General features: G+C 40.2%; 1 protein-coding gene across 1 annotated transcript in view; it reads right to left on the reverse strand.

Moving 5' to 3' along the window:
- The window catches only part of doc2a (double C2-like domains, alpha), a 116,787-nt gene that overhangs the window by 81,874 nt on the left and 12,518 nt on the right, over nucleotides 1-22,395 (reverse strand). Inside the window, exon 2 of the mRNA XM_033644373.2 lies at nucleotides 4,712-5,041. Coding sequence (XP_033500264.1) covers nucleotides 4,712-5,036 — 325 coding nt within the window. The 5' untranslated portion in view covers nucleotides 5,037-5,041. The remainder of the gene's footprint in view (nucleotides 1-4,711; nucleotides 5,042-22,395) is intronic.

The raw sequence follows: 22,395 nt of genomic DNA on the forward strand, positions 1-22,395 counted from the left end.
GACTCACCATCCATTCTAATAGATGGATATTCCTCAAAAAAAATGAATAAAGCTACACATCTTTTATATGATTTTTTGACATGTATAAGTAATGTAACATTTCATGTTTACTTTTACAACTGTTTAAACACAAATAATGTACAATATACATTATTTACAATATGATTAATAAACTGAATTAAGCCTTGCACTCCCTCCTTGCCACACAGTCGGCCATGCTTGTTAAAAAAGGAAGCGTGGCTCTTCTGCAGTCCACTTTAGATGATGTGGTACCCTGTGATTTGCTCATAGACATGCAATCAAATAAGTCTGTGCATTTGGGTGGAGTCAGAAAACAGTAATCATTGATCTAGACATCCTAGAAAATGTATGTCCATTGAGATGGATGGGGAATCTAAACAGGTTGAGTGTGATAACACTATTGCTTGTACTTAGATGTCTGTGAAAGCGTGGTACTGAGCAAAACTCTTTGCCAATGACAATTAATTTTAGATATCCTCAGTAAAATGATTCAAATCACACCATTCGCCAGAATAAATGTTGGCATTGTATGTTTCTGCGGACCATGGATATGTAACATTTGTACACTATTTTATAGCAGGTACATTAAAACTTTATGTTTCTTCACATTTTAATAATGCTATGGTTAAAATGTTATGTTCAGGTGCAAAAAACAACTTAATAGAAAACAACCCCAAACTTTCCCTGAGAAAAGTACCTAGTAGGGGGGTGGGACTTTTCACATTCCCCGGAATTCTTGAGGGGCGGGGCTGTGCGCTGAAAAACGCTGATTGGTGGAACACACACTTGCAGCATTCTGCACTTCCTTGCCAGTGTGGCGGCAAACTTTATTTAATTTCTACAAGCTTCACTTCGTTTTTGTTTTGATTTAGGATGGGTACCGAAACCCAGTACGGGGCTAAATTATCAAAGACCGTAGTATTGATAAGCGCCAACGGTATCGGCTCTTTTATCTGTACTTTTACACATTTTGGTTTAATTCATTATCATCCTGCAGCCTCTCCTCTGCGCTCTGTGCCGGGGCTTACCTCATACACACACACACACACGATACGGTAATCAGTGAACAGCTGAGCAACTGTGGTGGGAACAAAGTGAAAATAACTCAAAAACCTGAGTTGACAGCAGCTACACTCGTTATTGTAAGTGCAATTAAACCTTAGCGAGTAAGACGCCAATACTTTATCATATAACATGTAAACTTTACATATAAACATGTAAACATGTAGGCAGCGATATTTTAAAATGCTCCATCCACAGTCTCTCATCCACCGACACTATGTTTTACACAAGGACAGCTAGTTCAGCTGATAGCGAATTGTTACTAATAAGCTCAAAGGACAGCTGTCTGTATGTAGACTAACTTAGTTTGACTCTTAGCTTAAAATACTTTTAAACTTAGCTGCTGGCTGAGACAAACAGCCCCTCCTCTCTCTACCAGCACTATGTTACCAGCCAATAAGCTGGCAGAGCCAAATACAGGGCACACGCCGAATCATCTATGTCATCAGCCTGATTTGAATCAATTTTCCGGAACTTTGAGGTGAGGTGGAAACGCTAACCACATGGATTACCAGGAATTCTTTTACCCAGGTAGATGCATTCCTAGAAATAAAAGTTCTTGGAAATGCTGGTGGAAAAGGGACTAATTACCACTGAAAACAAACAATTTTCCATCTTGGTGGCACAATCGAAATGCACTGATGGCTTGCTAAAAACACCCATTGTTGGTGGCACAAGCTGCTGGAAAAGCAGGGATGAGTCACTAAAAAACAACCAACAGGGGTCCTCACCTTCCCAGCTGTTTCATATAGGTGTCAGGCCATCAGCCATTCCCTCCACCTCCCAATGACAGCTCATACACGTGTAATCAAAACTATGTCACTTTAGAAACATTGATATGATATGTGTAAAATGTAACATATCTGTGGTTTGAAGAAATGTACCACAACAACATTTTCTTCTGGCGACTGGGCTATTCTGATCTAACAAGCAGAGAGAACAGATACAAATCTCAGAGCTACAGTAGGATGAACACTGTTTCTCCTCTCTGCTGACTCCACTGCAGTCCTCAACACAAAATGGAAATAAAAAAAGCAGTCAGTGCACTTTCCATTTACATGTTGGTTTTTTTAAAATCTGAATTCTTATGGTTCTAATTCCACCCACCTACACTGACTTCCAGCAGCCCGGGGCAGACACGACCGGCTGCTGTAAAAACATACTGCACAAACAAACGCAGTACTTCACCATCTTAAAGACGTCACCGCACAGTGATATTGCTGTGCACTGATGAAATCTGAGCCTGTGGAGGAAGTCTCTGTTGGGATCATTTCTACACAAAGGACTTACTGTAACAAAAAAAAAATGTTATTGATAGTCTCTTTTATGATAGATTGAAGTGTCCTAGTTACTTGACTGTCTAATTTTCACTATTAAAAAACAAAATCAATCAGTGATCGCAAAACAACACAAAAGGACTACAAAGGGGTGCAGAATGACAACAAAGAGACAGAAAACAACAATAAAAAGACACAGAATGACTACAAAGACATGCAGAATTACTACTAAGAGATAGAAAATGACAACAAAGAGACACAAAGTAACGCAAAATGAATTCAAACAGTTGCAAAACAACCCAAAGAGATGCAAAATGACTACAGAGAAGTACAAAATAATGCAACAAAACAACAAATGGTTGACCACAAAGAGACACAAAAACCCCAGCAAAGATACAAAAGGACCACAGAGTTGTGGAGTTGTGGGGGGTCTTTTTCACGTCTGTACTCAGTGGTGTCAAAGACATGAGACAGACTGTCAAACTGACACATTCTAATTATTATACAACAAGCAAAATCATCAGCCAGTGACTGGAAAATAAATCTGATAATAAATACATGTTAATGAGTAAATAAAACCCCTAATTAGTCTTACTTTAGAGTGGATCTGAATCACAGAGGAGCTTGAAAACATGTCAGCAGCTCTGGGACCTGCATTCAGCCCCAGTCATTCATCACAATTTATTCTTATTTTAAAGCTGAAGCAACGATCTCCTCCCTGCTCTCCTTCACCTCTCAGGAAACTCATCATTCATTCATTCAGCAGGATGATGCTGTTAACCCGAAAGCCAATTCCAACACATTTGAGGCGTCTCAGAGGCATAGATCATGTTTTAGCTGCAGTCGGAGCTTTTGTCTGCAGCCTGCTGCCTCATCAGACTCTTTAAATGTCTGTAATCCACCAGAGATGGAGGTATTCTCACGAAAACACACACATGAGCTTCTCAAGGTTTGCTTGTGTTGTATTGTTCATGTTATTTTGTCATAGAGACATGAATTATTCATTAGTTGTATCTGATCTCAACTCTGGGGTAAACTGGTCATTTGCTTGTGGCTGGTCAGATAAATTGGACTCTTGTGTTTGTTTGTTTTTTATTGATCACACAGCAGCATCATTGCATCCCCTCTGTCCTATAGTCCCTGAGCAGAACACCACCCACTTAAGATATCTCTGACAAGCTACCTGCTTGTATAAATGCTTTATAGTAGAAGTATTTACAACAAAATTACAAAATTTTACATTTAATTTGTGGGCCCAAAAGGAAATGACTCATCTCAGGGACCTGGATATGTGAATTCTGCTTTTGGACCCCTTGCCATGCATTTCTAGCTAACATCTGAAACACTGTGTTCATTGGCGAATGAACGCCGACTGCAAAATCTTCTCTAACGATCTAACTCTAAGTTAGGAAAGTTCACTTTGCATCTGATCATTTATTCATGATCTTTGCTGTTGACTAACTTGCACCGCAGTGTTAACGTTATTACACCTATCATTCACCTGTTTACATTCTGGCACTGTTTGTATCTGTTTTTTACACATTCAGAATAATCTTTATTATTTTATTTTTTATATGCACTCATATATTTGTTCTCTTTTCTGCTTTTTAACTGCTCCTGCATCTGCAAGTTCCCTTGGGTTTCATAAAGTTTTATTTTTTTCTTAGAGTCTTTGAGGAAGTTCAGCATACACACATTTTCAGTTTGGGCATAAAAAAAAACCCCAAGTGGAAATGCTGAGGGAAAAAAAAAAGAAAGAAAGAAAAACTAAATATTTCAAAAAGGTCTTTCAGGCTTGCTTGAGGTTGGAAAGTTAGTATATCAATATCAACAAAATGCAAGAAAGTGCAACAGAAAAATACTAGGTAAATATGACTTAAATGTTAGTGAAGAGCTGAAAACATGAGATCTGTGTGGAGCAATGTGGAGACTGTAACATCCCTCACATTAACACATGAAACAAACAGTTATGTCATATATTTCTATTATGTTTTCCACATATTTTCCCACCATTTTAATTACGTCTTCTTATTCTGCAGTGGTTTAATGGCACCTGACAGGAGAAATTAACACCGCCTACATTTTATCTCAACAAACCAACTCCAAATACTCCATTATCAATGGACACATGCATACATTTGCTTTTTCTTCTGCCAATTTTCTGGAAATTTGTTTAAAATTGAAGACGCATTTGGAGGTGAAACTTTGCTATTGACAAGACAACTTCCCGTAAGCCAACTCCACCTGAACTATAGTATGAAAAATCATGATGCGACATGCAGAAAGCCACTACAGGTGTATAGAGATGCACAGTAACACACAGACAGACACATGCCAACAGCGAAGCTCACTGCAGTCGTCACTGTCGGAGCTGTTGATCTCCACCGATGTGTCCACGCTGCTGGTCAGAGACAAAGACCCACCACCGCCGGGCCGGCCGTGGGCCAGCAGAGGAGACAGGAGGTGAGACCCGCCCATCCCTGAGGCCACAGAGCCGGGGCTGAGGGCCAAGGGGGAGTAGGCGGGATTTGGGGACACGGGGCCAGGGGAGGTGGGGGACAGGCGGGGGAAGTAGGCGGAGATCTGTCGGATAGGTCTGATAGGGCCAGGGCAAACGTCAATGGCCATGTGTTCCTGGATGGAGATGCTGAGCTTCTTTCCTCTCCGCACCGTCATAGAGTCTGGAAGGACAAAGACAGACAGGTTTAACAAAACAGTGTCACCACAAGGTCAATTTAGCGTTTGGAGCTTTCTATCGTATCACATGAGCTTCATCAGCAGATAACGATCAATAAAAGAGGTTTAGCTTTGTTGAGTCTGTTTTCAGTTTAGTTTAGGTTTAATGAAAGGGTTTACGTTTAGTTTTAGTTAAAGTGCCCCTCCAGACATGTTTTAAAGAATGTGAAAAAACTCCGCTATGATTAATATTTTGTTTAACATGGTTTTCCCACATAAAAAGTGCCAAACATGTTTGATTCTCATGTTCCTGTCAGTCCTCAGAAATCCTTGCAAATTTGCCTTAAGTTGTCAGATTTGGTATTTGTTTAATTTTCAGGTACATTTTAAAAAATACTTGAATCTAATATAATTAGAATAATTAAAATTCAAATAAGTCTAAAACTACAATTTATCAAAAAAAAAAAAAAAAACATTTATTGGGGACCCCCTCAAATGACAACTTGTGGGTTTCAGGGACTCACTACATTGAAAACCTAACATCACTGCAGATATGCAGGTATCTGTTTATATAGATAACCAGTTACCAAGACATCACAGTCAAAGAGCAGCAACATGTCATCTTTCCTGCACTTCACAGTTCAGACTCTCTGTGTGTTCCAGTACCCCCACTAGCATACTATTTAGTATGCCAGAATAAGATTTGGTATGTCCCAAATGGTATGTCAAATGCAGTGTGCCAAAAATACTAGTATGTTCTACAGCATCACATTTTGCAGTATGCAACCCAGCATGCTTTTCTGATTATTCTGACCCACAATCCTCTGCACAACAACAGAAGATTCATCACATGGCCTGAGCAGACAGATGACAGCTTGTTGACAGCTCGATGAAAGCTGTCAGAAGCCACAATGACAGACGACAGCACACTCAAGTGACTGATGACCAGTCGAACAGTAAAAATAAGAATAGGAATTGTTTAACTGAACAAAATAATCATTGAAATATAACAAAAGGACATAACTATGCATGCAGGTATTACTTTAAAGTTAAAAACTACACACTGCGCATTGCTAAGTACCAACATCAGAGCCCTCTGTGGACCTCCATCTCTGATGAGCTTGGTGAATGGTGTTTTGCTGTATCTCAAAGGTAATGTTAAATGATAATGTTAAGATTCAAATCACATACCCTTTTAATTCATTTTCATATTTCTTATTTAGAATTTCATGCTCAAACTGTGACAGATCCATGACAAAGAGGTCAAAGTTTGAGTAGCAATGTTATGACGAAGTAATATGTCACATTTGTATGCGTACACCATGTGAACCTACTCCCATTCTGCTGATATTAACAAAGAAAAAGTATGCCATTTGGAACAAACAACACCTGACCAGAGGTGACTGAAAATTGACTGTAAATTTTTAAAAAAACACGAATATATATTTTCATGTTTACAAGAATTTCCTAAATCAGCTGATCACTTATCAAATGACCAGGAAGAAGCAGTTAATTTGTTGGGGCCTATTTTCAGCGATGGATTAATCCACATTAGATGCTCTAGTGAGTATTTGGTGAGGGAGGAGAGTGTATGTGGGATTGAGTGAAAATAAACTATGTGTGTTCGTGGTAACAGAGGAAAATGTCACCCAGTGTAACAGTGTGGCTCATTGATGTGTTTTTCAATTGAGCTCTGTGGCACAGAGGAAGAAGATATATTAGGCTTTGATACACAGATATTATCTGCAAGTATACATTCACATTCAGTCGGTTGTAGTCTGCTCATGGAATTTAAATATCACTACGACCCTTTAGGATCAAAGATGAGCTGGCAGACGGTTTACATCCCAAGTCGTGTTGACCTGACAATTTTAACATTTCCACTCTGTCTCTGCAACAGTTGGGAGTCATTATGGGAAAACATTGCTGCACTGACTTGGCCGTTCAAATCCTAATGTTAATGGAAACACACACACAATGCTTACTTTCATTTTTTGACACCAGGTCTGACACATTTTATCCCCAACAGCAGCTTCTGTGGCCTGCGGCAGGTAAACTGACAGCAGGTGTTAAATAAGGACTCTGTGTGTGTGTGTGTGTGTGTGTGTGGGTGGGTGGGTGGGTGGGTTGGGTGTGACACATGAAAAGTGGAAACAAATTGAATTTCTATGAAAAAGATAGCAGCAGGATATGTCAAGCATCATATTGGAGTTTGAGAAAGCAGACAGAAAAGGTGGGTTATGGAAAAATAAAGTGCATGCGCAGAAAATAAGATCACCAGACAGTTTAACAACCACTGTAAAGGAACTGTAAAGATACAACAGAAAAGATAAAAGAGCAATATACGGGACCAGAACCACCCAAGGGTGCAAAGGCAGCTCCTTAACTAGGTGTCCTACACACACTCAACAGCAGGATCATGTCAAACAGCTTAAGAGGCCTCCAGCTGTTTCACTCTGCAAGAGCAAGACTAGCCTGACATCCACCACACAGATCAGGGTGCGGAATATGGGCTTGAGACCCAGTTAGACCAGTACTAAAGGAACTATGTACTCCCAAAACAATATAAATTGTATATAGCACTTCGGCTCTTTGTGGTCTTAAAAAATGTCTTTTGAATGGCATTAAGAAGACCTGAGTGGCTGAAAAATAAAAGCATATAAGTGCAAACAGACTTTGACTGTGTCTGAATGAAAGACAGCAAAAAAGGCAAGAAATTGTTGGAAAACCTTTTCTGTGCAGCATTATCAAGTCTTGGATCTAAACTATTTTTGCTAAAATAGCGTGTGTATACCAAATTCCTTCACAGAAGGGTTATCCAAAAATGCCTTGTGTCGCAATGGTGTAGCCAAAAGAGTGGTGTTTGGAGTCCACAAATGGTAACAGGACAATGCTATATAGGAAACCTCAGAATCGAAATGCAACTATTCTCGCTGTGCTATTGCTAAACAAAGCACTTTCATATTCCTCCTGTGAAGGAATTTGTCGTATGCACCCTAGCAAAAATAGATGTGTTTGCAAACAAGAAACTTGATGATGCTGCAAAGGAATTTTCAGAAAGTTTTTCAGTGTTTTATAACCTTTTGCTGTCTTACATTCAGTCTTCGTTGAAGTCTGTTTTCACTGCTCTCTTTCTTCTTTCACTCCCCTTCATACCATGTGATAGAAGGGAATTATCCCTTTAGTACTCCAGTATTAAAGGGATACTTTGCCGATATCAACCAGTTCTGTATCAAAATAATGTGGGTAGTGCTGTAGGCTATGTGTAAATGAACTGTGGTACACTTCCTTTCATTTAAGCAATGGCTTGAGTTTTGCTGGCTTTGGGCTGTTGCTTGAACTATAGGCTGTACTTCTGTATGTATTGCCCACCACCCATGCTGCCACCGCAGACACATGCCGCCAACCCCCATCCCCAAACTCTAATTAAAATCCAAATCTGATTAAAAGGTAAAACTAGGCCGTGCTGATCAAATATATATAAAAGCAAATGTTGCTGTAATGCCTATTTCTCGAATACAGTCTTTAAAGGGAAATTTCGGTTTATTTCAACCTGTCTCCTATCGTCCTAAATTTGTTTCAAGTGACTAGTGACATAAAAATAATAGTTAGCATGTTAGCCGTTAGCCTACATACAGCCGGGGCGCATAGTAGCGTCACACCTGTTAAAACGTAAGTGAACGGGCATACTTCAAGTGCAAAGTTAGTCCACTAAACAAGCTTTTTTTCCACAAAGACCGCCTCATATCGTTAGGATAAATGTCAGAGAACATATAGAAAACGACATGTAAACGTGTCGTCTTACCTTACCGGTGTGCTGCCATGTTTGTTTACCATCTAGCTCTGCTTTCCAAAGCGCGGCCGAAATATCGCGAGAACAAACAGCAACAGCTGGAAGGCAGAACCGGACAGTAGCCTGAAAAGTTCATTCATTTATTTTATGAAAGATTTATAGAATAATGGCTGACTTTTTGCCAGACTTCGACTTTGTGGAGGAGTTTGATGGCCGCCCTTATTTATTTGAGCCAGAATACACTGACGAAGAGCTTCGTGAAATTGAAGAACGCAGGAGGAGAGAGAGAGAAGCGCAACAGGTAGAGGACGAGAGAGGAGGAATGGCTGCTGCAAGGCTGCGTAGCTCTGGAGATTGGTGGTGTACCTGTGAATGCTGTGCCCCAGTGCCCACAGAAGAGGAATACCTCTGTTGCAAGGAATGGGACCGGTTGCAGCCTTATTTTCAAGGTCTGGATGTGACCGAGGACGAGACACCTCCACCTGGAGTAGTATCCAGCTGGGCTTTATCTAGAGCTGGCGAGATATATTTCGGCCGTGCTTTGGAAAGCAGAGCTAAATGGTAAACGAACATGGCAGCACACCGTTAAGGTAAGACAACACGTTTACATGTCGTTTTCTATATGTTCTCTGACATTTATCCTAACGATATGAGGCGGTCTTTGTGGAAAAAAAGCTTGTTTAGTGGACTAACTTTGCACTTGAAGGTTGCCCGTTCACTTACGTTTTAACACGTCTGATGCTACTCAATCAATCAAACTTTATTTGTATAGCACTTTTCATACATTAAAAATGCAGCACAAAGTGCTTCACAGAATAAAAAACAAACAAAAATACTACATACATACTGAAAACCCGCCCCTCCCACCCCCACATATAAACACACACACACACACACAGTCATATGTCACTTATGTCACTAGTCACTTGAAACAAATTTAGGACGATAGAAGACGGGTTGAAATAAACCGAAATTTCCCTTTAAAAGACATATTTTACTGTCTTGTTTATTTATAACAGGTTTGGGAACAGGAAGTGGGTGGCAAACTGTTTCCTGCACAGTGAAAACAGAGGTCAAATAATAAAACTAGGCAGCGAGCACTGAGTTGTCTATTTCTCACCGTAAATGTTTTGAGAAACGTGTTTTAGGTCACTGTTTAACTGTAACATGAGGTTGTTTCTTGTCAGCCGGCCGCCATAGTTTCAGATGGGCATGTTTTCTTTACATCCGCCACAGGTAGGAATGTTTGTTGGTCTGGTGCAGTGCATTCTAGTAGTGGTATGTTTTCTCCCTCTTTAACAAATGCATCCTTTTTCTGTACAGGCTGTTATGCAGCCTGTACAGCATTGCATTGTGTTGCAGTGAAAGTTAAGCCAGGTTCAACTTTTATTTTTTACTGTGTCTGAGTCCGTGCTGTGCCGACAGTGTGGTCTCATTAAAATGACTGAGGGCATATTTGTCTCATTCATTAGAGGGTCGGGAATGTAGCAGGGGAACCAACACTGAAAAAAAAGGAAAAGAGTTGAACTTGGCTCAAAGTTTGCTGCAACACAACTTGATGTCGATGTCAACTGCAGTCTTCATGTCCATGCAGGAACATTCCTGGTAAAATGAATGCGGATCAATAAGAATATAATATTTGCTGCCATGATAACGTTCCAGAGTGCTTTGCTTTGGTGTCGGATATTAGACTCATTAAAGGAATACTTCACCCACAAAATCATAGTTTGTATAACATTCTTGATGAATTTAAGTAATGGGATGCAACATTTAACAACAGTAAAACTACATCAAAACATCAGTTTACAAACTGACCCACTCCTGTAATAAATTCCCAGTGTCATTTATCTAGTCTAGTATGCTCAGTACTTCCCAACACATGCAATGGAATGCAATTCAAGTACCCATGCTTTGCCATACTGTGTATTTTAAATATTAAGGTTCACGTGAAAATGCATGTGTTTGGGAAGTACTGAGCATACCACTGGATAAATGAGGGCTGAGTATATTTCAGGAAGTGTGTGAGATTTAGTAGATGGATGTTTTGATGTAGTTTTGCTGTTGCACCTTTACATTAATATATAAAGCATTTTTGCCATTTTTAGGTTCTTTGGTCACTGTTGAGGCAAACAAGAAAAACAACATTTTCTTCACAAATTCAAGGTAACATGCAGTGAGTTATTTATATACAAGTGATCATTTTGTGGGTATGTTCCTGTAATCTGTAAACTAAGGCTCTCTCTGCAAAACTCTATGAGAATATTTTCTCCAGCCTGTGATAGATGTTGACAGTCTCCAGCAAATCTTATCGACACATTTTGGCTTTGCCCGTTGATATCGAAATACTGGATCAAGATGTTGACTTCTATATTTCTTTACTCCACAAGCCCAGAGAGGATATCATAGCCTTAACACCCCTACTGGCTTGACATATTTACCACATGGAAATCAGTGACACCTCCCTGTCATACTCACTGGATAAGATATGTCCTTTATTTTATCAGGTTGGAAAACTTTGCATCTGGCTTCCCACCAGCTGTCAGTGTTGGTTTATTTTAACTGGACCACAGTGTTCTGTGGCCATGACCCAGCACCACTATGCTACATATCATTATCCTGGATTTTCCTTAATTTGGACATTTCAGTCTCCAAGAAAATCATAAAATTCTTCAAAGGAAGAACACTGGTAATAAGAACTCACTGGATCACAGGAGAAACTCTTGCAACTTATAAGTGTCACAGTCCTTGCCCTGACTCTAGTTTTGTCTTCATATTTTTCTGTGTTTTCCCCCTCCCCAGTGACTCCTATGTGTTCGTGTCTGTCCCTCTGTGTCTGTGTGACGTGGGCGTGGCACTCCTTCACTCTCTCTTTCCTGGCTCCTCGTTACCTACTGAGTACTCAAACCTGTCTTCCATCAAGCTCATCACACTGCAGTACATCTATCGTGGTCCTTTATCCTCTCATCCCTGTATCGTTTAGTCAGCTACCCTGGAACACATTCAACCTGCCTGCCTGCTCTCAACAAGCAATCCACCAGCCACCATTCCCCCCTCACCCACCCGCCTCGCTCCAGTCTCGTCAGCCATTGCTCATCACTCTCTGCCCTCTGCCTTGGCCAGCTGCCTCCTCACTCATCCCACCTTCAATTCTTTACAATGAATTGCTTTTATATTCATCTACTTCTGAGTCTGTGTCTGCATTTGGGTCAGTCTGCAGTAACCACAACAATAAAGAGGCAAAAATGGGCTAATGGCAAATGCAAAATGGTCTTACCCTTTTAAAACAATACAAACCTACTAAAATTAAAGAGTGCTCCAAAAGAACAATACAACTCCCACCCAACCAGTGCTTAACAGACACGGAGCTGCCTAATCAAGCTAGCCACTTTCATTAAAGGAAATGGCCACTTTAGAATGAAAATACAGACAGTACTTACTGACCCTTCTGCTGACAAGAAGTCCAGTGTTGTTTTTTAATCCACAAAACTCGTACGTGCTGTACTTTTGCTCCGAACTTCTTTTCATGTTAGCACAAAAGAGATCTCCTAACATTAAAGAGGTAACCAATGAATAAATGTCCATCCTGAGGGACAACTGGGTATCTGACACAAAGACGCTTTTTTTAAAGCATTTTTTTTTATTGTGTAACAATCAGCAGTATCTTCGCATTACTCTAGAAATTTAAAAATCTAATGTAAATAAAGGGAGTACAGGCCCTTACACTGGGACGTGATTGCTACCAGCAAAACAAAAGTCTTTTAATCCTTGAATGGGGTTTGACCAGGCTCACTGCAGGCTGGGCAACATGGAGAAAATCAATTATAACACAATGATTTTGACCAAATACCTCAATCAATACTGCACTGATATTGTAGGGTTGACTACTGGTGCTGTCACAAAATATTTACATTATGAGACTTTTTTTTAAAATAATCATGAGTAATGTGGATATGAGGACTAAGTGGGTAATACAAATAATACAACAGCTACAACAGTTTGGTGAGTTCAAATAAACACATCATTTTACTGTAATGCAGCCTTTGAAACCAGACAAGACAACACTTACAATGTTATGATATCCAAAATCTGAGACCATAGCTAGTCTGCCACAATATCAATATAATGTCGATATATTGCCCAGCCCCAGGCTCACCCTAATGTAGTCCCATCCATGTCACTTTGGCCCAATCTCTACCCATCCCTTGCCCATACTTAGCCCTTACCCCTTCTATGTGTGATCATGTATAGAGGTAGGGTGTCCTGATTCTTGTTGGGATAGAGGAGTAGAGTGAAGTCTCAGGGCTACATTGTCCTCCAAGCAGAGGTCTTTTCAGAGACACACTCTAAACCAAGTGTTATGAGAAATCACTGACAAGACGGCTGCACACTTCTAAAGGTGGTGGGGACATGTACCCAGTGTCCCTAGTGTAAATAACACCAACTCCCATCTACTGTACGAATGAGTCAGAGCTGAAGCTTCAGGCTCTGCTGGTAACCTTTCCAAGTAAATTTGCTGGTCAGTTCTGACGTCAAGGACCCCCCATCTCCTGACATGATGTGCAACACAAGAGCAGAGTTTACAAGAGGAGCTGCTGAAGGACTCACAAGTGTGGTAATCATTAGTTACTTTTACACAAATCCAATAATACCTCATTATAGATGTGGCTCTTATAGATGTAGAGAAAATATTTGTTATATTTTAGGGGGAGGGTAATTTTATAAAAGTGATCTGTGATCCATTGTTTGTACTATAAATTTGTCTCTTGAAAGAATCCACTAAAGCACTGGTTCTCAAACCGTGGTGTGTGTACCATCGGTGGTACGAAAGCTCATTTTAGCAGATAAATCTTACAGTTTTTTTTTTTTTTCAAATCAAATAAATTTGGATATATATATATAATCGTTTTATTTCACCTTTTCAACATTCAACATTTTGAATGAAATATTTAAACTATGAGATCCCTGAAATGTAATTTAAAGTAAGTTTCATCTTTCCAGTAATATTTTTGTTTTGATACCGGCCTGCTGGTACGTCCATGACTAGTTATGTGTTAAACTGCGATGGAACAATAGTAAGCAGAGGTAAAATTAATGGTTTAAAAACACTGCCATCGTGGCTCTGAGTGGGAAACTATTAGGAGGGGAAGTGCGGGTCAGGAGGAGAACATTTCAAGCAGCCCTGTTGAAACAGAAGTGGACAGCAATTAACTGAGTGCAAGTGCTTAGCCGTGCCAGTGAAGTCTCCACCGCACCTGAAGAGGGCCTGGCCCTTGTGGTGAATGATAGTTTGTGTAAAAATAAGTGCTAGTTCTAGTGCTGCCCCTTTATGCAGCGTGACTGACAACTGTCAACAATAACTAAATCTTCTGATTAGGAATAAACCTGCGTGAACTGTCCATAGCAGAACAGGACATACCTATGCTACTGCATTTCAATGGTTATAGTGGTGGTATGCAGAAAATGTTGAAGAAATCAGTTTCATCCTGGTGACAGTGTATAGAAATATAGTCCATCTGTTCAAAATCTGAAATAATTTGGATTTATCAAAGTAAATGAACAGGACACAGAAAAGATAGGTGACCATATTAAGTGTTTCCTCTGCTTTGCTAGACAGTCGCTTGTGGCAGTACTCCACTGAGATTAAATTTTGGCAGGTGTGAGCACTGGCTCCTCTGAGAGTCTCTGTGACCCACAGGTACCCATAAATCCCTTCTCTGTGTAGGTTTACAGTGATCTTTAGACATATTTCTGCAGAAAAAGACTTCCAGCATATGAGTCTTACATCAGTTGCTGGTTAATGCTGACTACCAGTACTATGGAAATGCATATTGCTGTTCATTTTACCATCAATCAATCATTTGTCACATATACTTATACAATTATACAAGGTACAACTCCAGTGAATTGTGATCCCATCAGCTCCTTTAACCTGTTCACCGTAATTCAGTTTTTTTTTTTGTTTTTTGTTTTGCATATTTGTACAGTGTTGGCTGCTGCTCCATAATTGTCAGTGTTTCCAGATGGTTCTGGTAATGTTAATTTCTGGTTGTGGAATGACTTAACTGTCCAGACGTCCCAACCTCAACAAGATGGCTGTATGGCCCGAACACGACTCTGAACAGTGTATAGCAGTGATCCACAGCAGGAGTGGGACAGTACCTCTCATTCCCACCAGTCCTCTGCTTTGTCAGATTGGCATATAGGAAATGACTCACCTGGTTAAATCATACTGTTTTGTAATTAGCCAAGTTTCAATGAATGAAGGGATATTACAGTTCCTGATATCCCACTGGTAAATGATGCAGCACAAAGGTTGTCCAGTTTATTTCCACCACCTGTACAATGGCTAGCAGGCTGCTATTTCAGCTGGTGTCCTTTCTTCTCCATCTTTCATCAATTCTTACTGACGTTTAAATTTAAAAACATCGACCTAGCTAGCTAGCCAGCAGTTAGCTAACTAGAAGTCGGCAGAAGGAGAGTTTACAGAGTGGTGATTTTATTTCATCATCCCAATGAGTGACCCACAGCCACACACCATTATTGACCAAAGCCAACCACAAAAAGCACCACCAAGGCCTGCAAAATAGACGTAAGAGCATAAATTTAGCAGAAATTTAGCAGAGCTGATAGAGAGGTTGCTGGAAACACCTGCGCCTTTATGCACTGGAATAAATAACTTGGATCACTACCTCAGTAGTTTTTGTTTGTTTTTATTTGTATTGTATCAGGTTCAATCCATACAATTATCTTTAACAAGTCCTGAGGCCACACCTCACACAGATGACATCACTGTGACATTATCAGGTGCTATTTTCTCAGACTTGAGCCACATAATCATTATACATTATACAGCTGTATTTACAAGCTGAGTAGTACTAACCATGGTGAATAAATGTATCTTGATGGGTAAAATCAGTGCACTGCCCCTTTAAGGTGCTTTGAAGTCAGGCAACATAGTCAGTATTTAATGTGGATGTATATACCTAAATTAAATCAAGAAGGGAAAAAAAGCCTGCTCCAGCTTTTCGTGCTCCCATAAGAACAAATATAAATGCAAGAAGCTGTGCTACGCTCACAGAGTTCATTGTTTCCACACATGCATCAGTTGACGGAATGTACAGTAATGTATTGTATCTCATATGAGAGGAACACTTGATTGTCTTTTCCAGTTAAAGTGAAAGAGTTCTGTGAAATTCAGCAACAGATGGAAGGTCCACGCCTCTCGCTGTCTCTCTGTGTCTGATAATCAACTCACTCTACATGCATCCTCACAAAGCTAAAAGATGAAATAGTATCCAGAGTCTTTGTCACTTTCAGCAGCGGAGGAAGTTCACAGATTCTTTACTTCAGCAACAGTACTAATACCACACTGTAAAAATACTCTGTTACAAGTAAAAGTCCTACACTAAAAAAGTTACTTCAATAAAAGTATGTATTAAAAACAAGTTAATGTAATGAGTGTTACTATTATATATTGTGTCATTAGATTATTAGTATTATTATTCACACAGGCTGTTTTCATGCAATGTTTGTACAAATTTGTACATATCCCATATGATCATGAGCCAGTATTACGTGTATGACCAAAGTATTTTGGAAGGCTGCAATCGTGTGACCAGTGCACTCATGTGAGTAAAGATAGAAGCAATCCGTTAAGGTAGCAGGTTGTGGTGGTGGATGGGTCGCAAAATACAGGACTTTACCCAGGAGACCAGTGTTCTGAACTATGTCAACTCTGGGTGAACTCTGTTATTGTTATTTTAAAGTATGTCTACACCATGTTTCTTGTCCTAAACCTAATCACAGTAATTTTACTTTAGTACATAACTTTATGTTTTCTACCTAACACTATTCATGGGCTTGTAAATCATAGGACCGGCATTACCAAATGTGGTCTGTGGTCCGGGCACAGACTAAATGATGGTTCTATCCAGACCTGTGACCAATTTCTGATAAATCAAGGAGAAAATGTAATAATCTTCATGGAGCATTGTTTTTTCTCCTGACAGTCACATCTACAGACTGCAGGTGCAGCTAATACCGCAATCATTTACCATGATCATAGCGTCACTCAACTGAGCACCTATATAGGTGAAAATTTTAGCTGCTGGTAGGACAGTCGCATGCCCATTTCTCTCGGTAGATAAGGAAGTAAGAAATTTACTTTATTCAGAAGATTTAGTCCTGTTTTCTTTTACCTGAAATGTAGACCTCAAGTGCCTGTTCTGTTTTACTCAAAATGTATGTCATTGTTGTGCTCATTGTGTTAGGAAAGAAAGGAAGGGAAGTAGAAAACTGTTGCAGCCACAGCCTGGCCTCCAGTTTTTTCCTTGTGTTTCCCCTACCCTTGTGTCCCCTGTGCTCCTCTGTCTGTTTATCTGTGTCTGTGTCTGTGTGGTGGGCGTGGCGCTCCTCTGCTTCCGGCTCCCTGGTCACTGCTGATCTGACACACCTGTTCCAAGCCAGTCACCTGCAAACCATCAGCTCATCAGCCCTGCAGTATATCTACCCCAGTTTTCCAGCGGCTCATCGCCAGATTGTTGTTTCACTGCTGTGGTAGTACGCTTCAGGCCAAATCTAGAGTGTTCTAAAGCTTTGCTTCTCTGTGACTTTTCAGTGCTTAACTTAATTTACTCCTCTGCTGCAGATCCATCACCTGCTCATCCAGCTGCCAGCCACTTACCTGCACGTATGCCTCTCCACATCACTGCTGCCTTCATCTACTGTGGATCTCCTTGCCCTTGCCATCAGCCCTCCATCCAGTACCCCCCTCTACAATAAAAGACCTTATATCAACAACACCCCTCTCCGTGTCCTGCACTTGGATCTCCACCATTGTTTGTAACAGAAAACAATGTGAAGAGAAAACGGACTTCCAGTTACAATCAGTGTTCTGCAAGGTTCTGTCCTGGGTCCCCTTCTGGTTATGATCTCTCTACTTCCTCTTGGCTACGTCTTCCACAAATTTAAATTCTATTGCTATGCAGATGACACCCAGCTCTATCTGTCCACCAAACCTACCTCCACCCTCCCACCCACCTCCCTCTCTGACTGCCATCAGGAAATCAAATCCTGGTTCTTCTGCAACTTCCCCAAATTAATTAGTGATAAAGCTGAGTTATTTCTCATTGGTACCTAATCCATCTTAGCAAAAATCATTAGTTTCTCACTCGATATCGATAACTCCTTAGTTTCCCCTGCCCCACAGGTTGAGAGTCTGGGTGTCATCCTTGCCTACTTCCATCTACGCAACATTAACTGCCTTCATCTGTCCCTCACACCCAGGGGCGGAAATCCTGGGGGGGGCAGGGGGGACATGACTCCTCCTTCAATAAAGCTGTACCCCCCTAGAATAATTTGAGACACAATTAATCATTTTTGAACAATGCAGTAGTATTTATTAAAAGCACAATGTAAGCGGTGCTCATTATAATAGCACAATAATGTGCTATTTAAATCTTAAAAGATTTAGTCCCCCCCTCCCATTCCTAGTAGTGGTATATCCCACACTCTTTCCAATGGGCGGGGCTAGCAGCTGTTAGTACTTGGCAGCAGTAGCAGCGCCTGGCTGGACCTGGCTGCCCACATTGCGCATCGCCGGGTAAGATGTACACTCACACAGATACAGTTTAACTTACACAAGTTACAACACCTCCCATTTACTGTTACAACAAGCCCCAGGCCCAGGCTGATAATATAAACTGTCTGCAACATTTCTCCTGCATTGTTCAAAAGCCAGAGTTTAGTGATAGTCAGAGAGGACAGGAGAGAAAGAAGAGGGAGAGGACAAGACAAGAGCAGTCAGTAGCAGAGCAACTCGTAGTTAATATCTGTAGGCTCTCCACGTGTCAGTGAGACAAACATGAAAGACATGCAGTTTAACTGACGAGGAGCGGCCATTACGAGCGACTATTACGCACGGTTTTGAGGTGCGCAGCGGCAGATCTCACAGCACACTGTTCACCAGTTCACCAGTTTAATTGCAGAAAATGTTTATCTAACTGCCGGTAAAAAAACGAAAAAAAAAAAAAACAAACAAAACAGTTTGCTCCTGCAGCCAGCCAGAGACGACAGATCCATGCCACACACCTGAGTCAGATGAAAAGGAGGGAGAGAAGGAGAGAGATCAAGTTTCGGTCTTTGATGAATGAAGCCTTACAGTTTTGCTGCTATTAAACAATGAGAAACATGTTTTCGTCGCTTACTTAATAGCATAAATATTCACACTACTGCGCACGGGGAGACAGTGCTCCAGACACACTCAGCACCTTGGACAGCACGGCGCACCTGACTGTTGTCGATGTGTACATGTTAATTTGATTTCAATCATTTTGTTTTAAATCTGGACATGTGCAGGTGGACTCAGCCAGTGCTGAGAAAGGTCCTATGCCTGCCTGTTGGAGAGATAGAGAAAAGATTAAAGCGTCAAATTGCGGTAAAAGATGCTGTATAACAGACAGGCTACAACTTTTTTTCCTTGGCCCCCCTGGAATTATTCTCTAAAATTTTACTGTTTATTGTCCCCCCCCAACTATGAAATGGGATTTTCGCCCCTGCTCACACCACACAGTACCACCGTTCTTGTTCAGTTACATCCATACTGATTACTGTAATTCGCTTCTTTTTGATTTCCCTCCTAAGTCCAACCACAAACTTCAACCGGTCTAGAGCTCTGCCACTCACATCATCACCAGAACCCCTTCATCAATCACATCACTCCTGTCCTTCAGCAGGTTCACTGGCTCCCTGTTAAATACCGCGTTGATTATAAGATCTTACTCCTTACCTTTAAGGCCATCCACAACCTAGCTGCTCTGAACTCTTGCACATCCACACCCCCACCTGCACTTTAAGGTCTTCTTCTTCCATCCACCTCACTGTCTCACCAGATATAGGGGTAGGTTATTGGATACAATTTAGACGTTATGAGGTTCGGACCTGGGGTGACATTTTAGTAACTGGACTGCTTGAATTTTGATTAAAAAAGTGTGTCACAGAGTATCACGCAAACTTTTGTGTGTACATTTTTGTAGGATATCATACAAACGGTTGTATGAGGATACATTTATTTATTACAAACAAGAACAATAGCTAATTATAGCTGCTGCACAGCGATGGGTCGGGTCCAGGCATTTTTAGGCAATTCTGAACAACAAGCAGAAGAATTGGAAGGCATTTAGGAATTTAGCAACACAATCTACCATTTGCATCAGCTGAAGCTTGAACTCACAACCTCTGAGACTAAGGATCAATTTCTATCTCACTGAGCTAATTAGTCAGTGACAATTCATGTGTAGTTTCACAAATTGACTAAGCCAGACATGCAGGTTTAGCAGCTGTCCATGCATGGAAAAGCAGATTTCAAACCACTGTAAAAAATTCAGTTATTGAAACACAAATCTGAAAATACACATATTGCATCTAGACAGCATGGAGATGTTGGTAATTTGTTTGTAACAATGATTGATTTGCTCCATAAGTGAAAAACTGATGTTTAAAATTGCCATTTTAACATTGACTCCAATTGTTCACATTAGAGCAAAATTCAAAATGCTGTCAAAAATTCAGTTTTTGAGATAAAATTCTGAAATTTGCCACACATCATCTACCATGACTCCAGAATTTTGTCATTTTTTTGAACATTGAAGATTATTTAGCAAGAATTTGCATGTATATGTTTACAGTACTGTTTACAGTCAAACATTTTGATGCACTGTAGGCTCAATTTTTGATAAATCAAAAATCTGAGAAACGTAGTTTGTGTAGGACAGTCTGAAGATGCTCTGTAGCAAGTTTGGTGTCAATTGAGCAAAAATTGTGGGAGGAGTTTAAGAAGTTTTACAGTTTTTGGAAAAAAAAAACAGAGTGATGGACTTATCATTTTTAATAGGTTTAAATGTACACGTTTCTTCAGTGTTGGGGCTACAGTTTGATGAAAGTCGTGAAGTTGTAGCACGTATGGTTGATTTGTTATGAATTTTCAACGTTTTGAACTTTAGACGCTTTCTGTAGCGCCACCATCAGGACTATTGGCTTGAGTTTACAGCTGAGGATATCTGGTATGAGACGGGATCTTTGTGCAAAGTTTGGTGAGTTTTCACCCATGGGAAGTATGATTTTCTTGGAAGAAGAAAGAAGAAGAAGAAGAAGAAGAAGAAGAAGAAGAAGAAGAAGAAGAATACCTAGGATTACAATAGTGTCCTGGCAGCTTAGCTGCCCGGACCCTAATGAGAAATCAACACAAAAAAACAAAACAAAGAAGTCATAAAAGAATATGGTATGTGCAAATTTGCACATTTCTCCTTTTTTTTTTTTTGTTTGTTTTGTTTTTGTACTGCACCCTGGATGGCTTTTGCCCCAATATTTTCTCAGGACTGGTAGAGAGCCCAAAGTAACATCTTCATAATGTTTGTTCGGTCCAACCAACAGTCCAATCCTCAATATTATTACTAATACATTACCATTAATACCCTTATTAAAAGGATGATCCTTCACAATTGTGACCTGGAACCAGGAAATGTTTTTACATGAAAAATTAACTTCAACCATCAAAATAATTGCTAATTATTTTTATAAACTTTTCATGTTTCGTGTCTAAAAATCTTACTTTGTAAAGTAACTAGAGTTGTCAGATTAATGTAGTAAATGTACAAGAAGTAGAAAAATTCAAATAATGTACAAGCAGGCCTACCTCAAATTTGTACTGCAGCATAGTACTTGAGTAAATGTTCTCAGTTACAGTATACTGCACCACTGGCAGAGAGTCTGTGCTGGGAGAGGCAGAACAAGAACTTATTTTTCCTCTATGATTAGAGTGTTGAAAGGCAGCTGCTGTCAAATAATAGAAAATTGTATTATCAGAGTGTCTTCTTCCTTTACCCTGTTAAAAGGAATAAGGAGTGGGCTCCTCATTAGCCCGACATGTTAAACAGCTGCTTCCAATTGTCAAACATGTTGCCTGATTTTCCCCCTGAAGACCTGCAGCCTTCTTCATGTTTGCTGGTAGGACACAGTGATCGTGAGGGGAGAGGACAAATCAAATGTTCATCTGAAGACGTTAAAACAGTGGGAGACACGGATGTTCATGTGTGACTGTTTAAAAAGCTCTGCAGGAAGGCCACAGCTGAGTCTTATATCTAAAATAAAAAGCGTGAACAGAGTGAGTGGGTTGATCAACCTGGTAACTGAAAATGACTCAACTGGACTCCATTTTCAGTTTTCTAGTAGCTTTTATGAATCTCGAGATGCATGATTTTATTCTCCTACGCAGTCATTTTTAATACTGATGGCAACCTATTCTTTGTGTAGCTTGGAGGACATGTTGGTTTCATACTCTGGTTTTCATAGCTGGTAAAAACATTTTGTCTATGTTCCTCTATCAGCGATACACCCTATAAAAAAGGAATGTGCTGTGTTCGGCTGGATTCTCCCCCTCAGAGGCTTTTTACTTGCTGTTGTGAGCAGAAGGAGAAGAGCTGATTCTTGCATTTTTTGGGTACTCCAAGATAAAATTAACGATTAATTCTTGCTACAGCAACACAGCAGCTTTGATCGACCATACTGGTG

The sequence above is a fragment of the Epinephelus lanceolatus genome, chromosome 18 (assembly GCF_041903045.1).
Source record: "Epinephelus lanceolatus isolate andai-2023 chromosome 18, ASM4190304v1, whole genome shotgun sequence".
In the NCBI taxonomy this organism is placed as follows: domain Eukaryota; kingdom Metazoa; phylum Chordata; class Actinopteri; order Perciformes; family Serranidae; genus Epinephelus; species Epinephelus lanceolatus.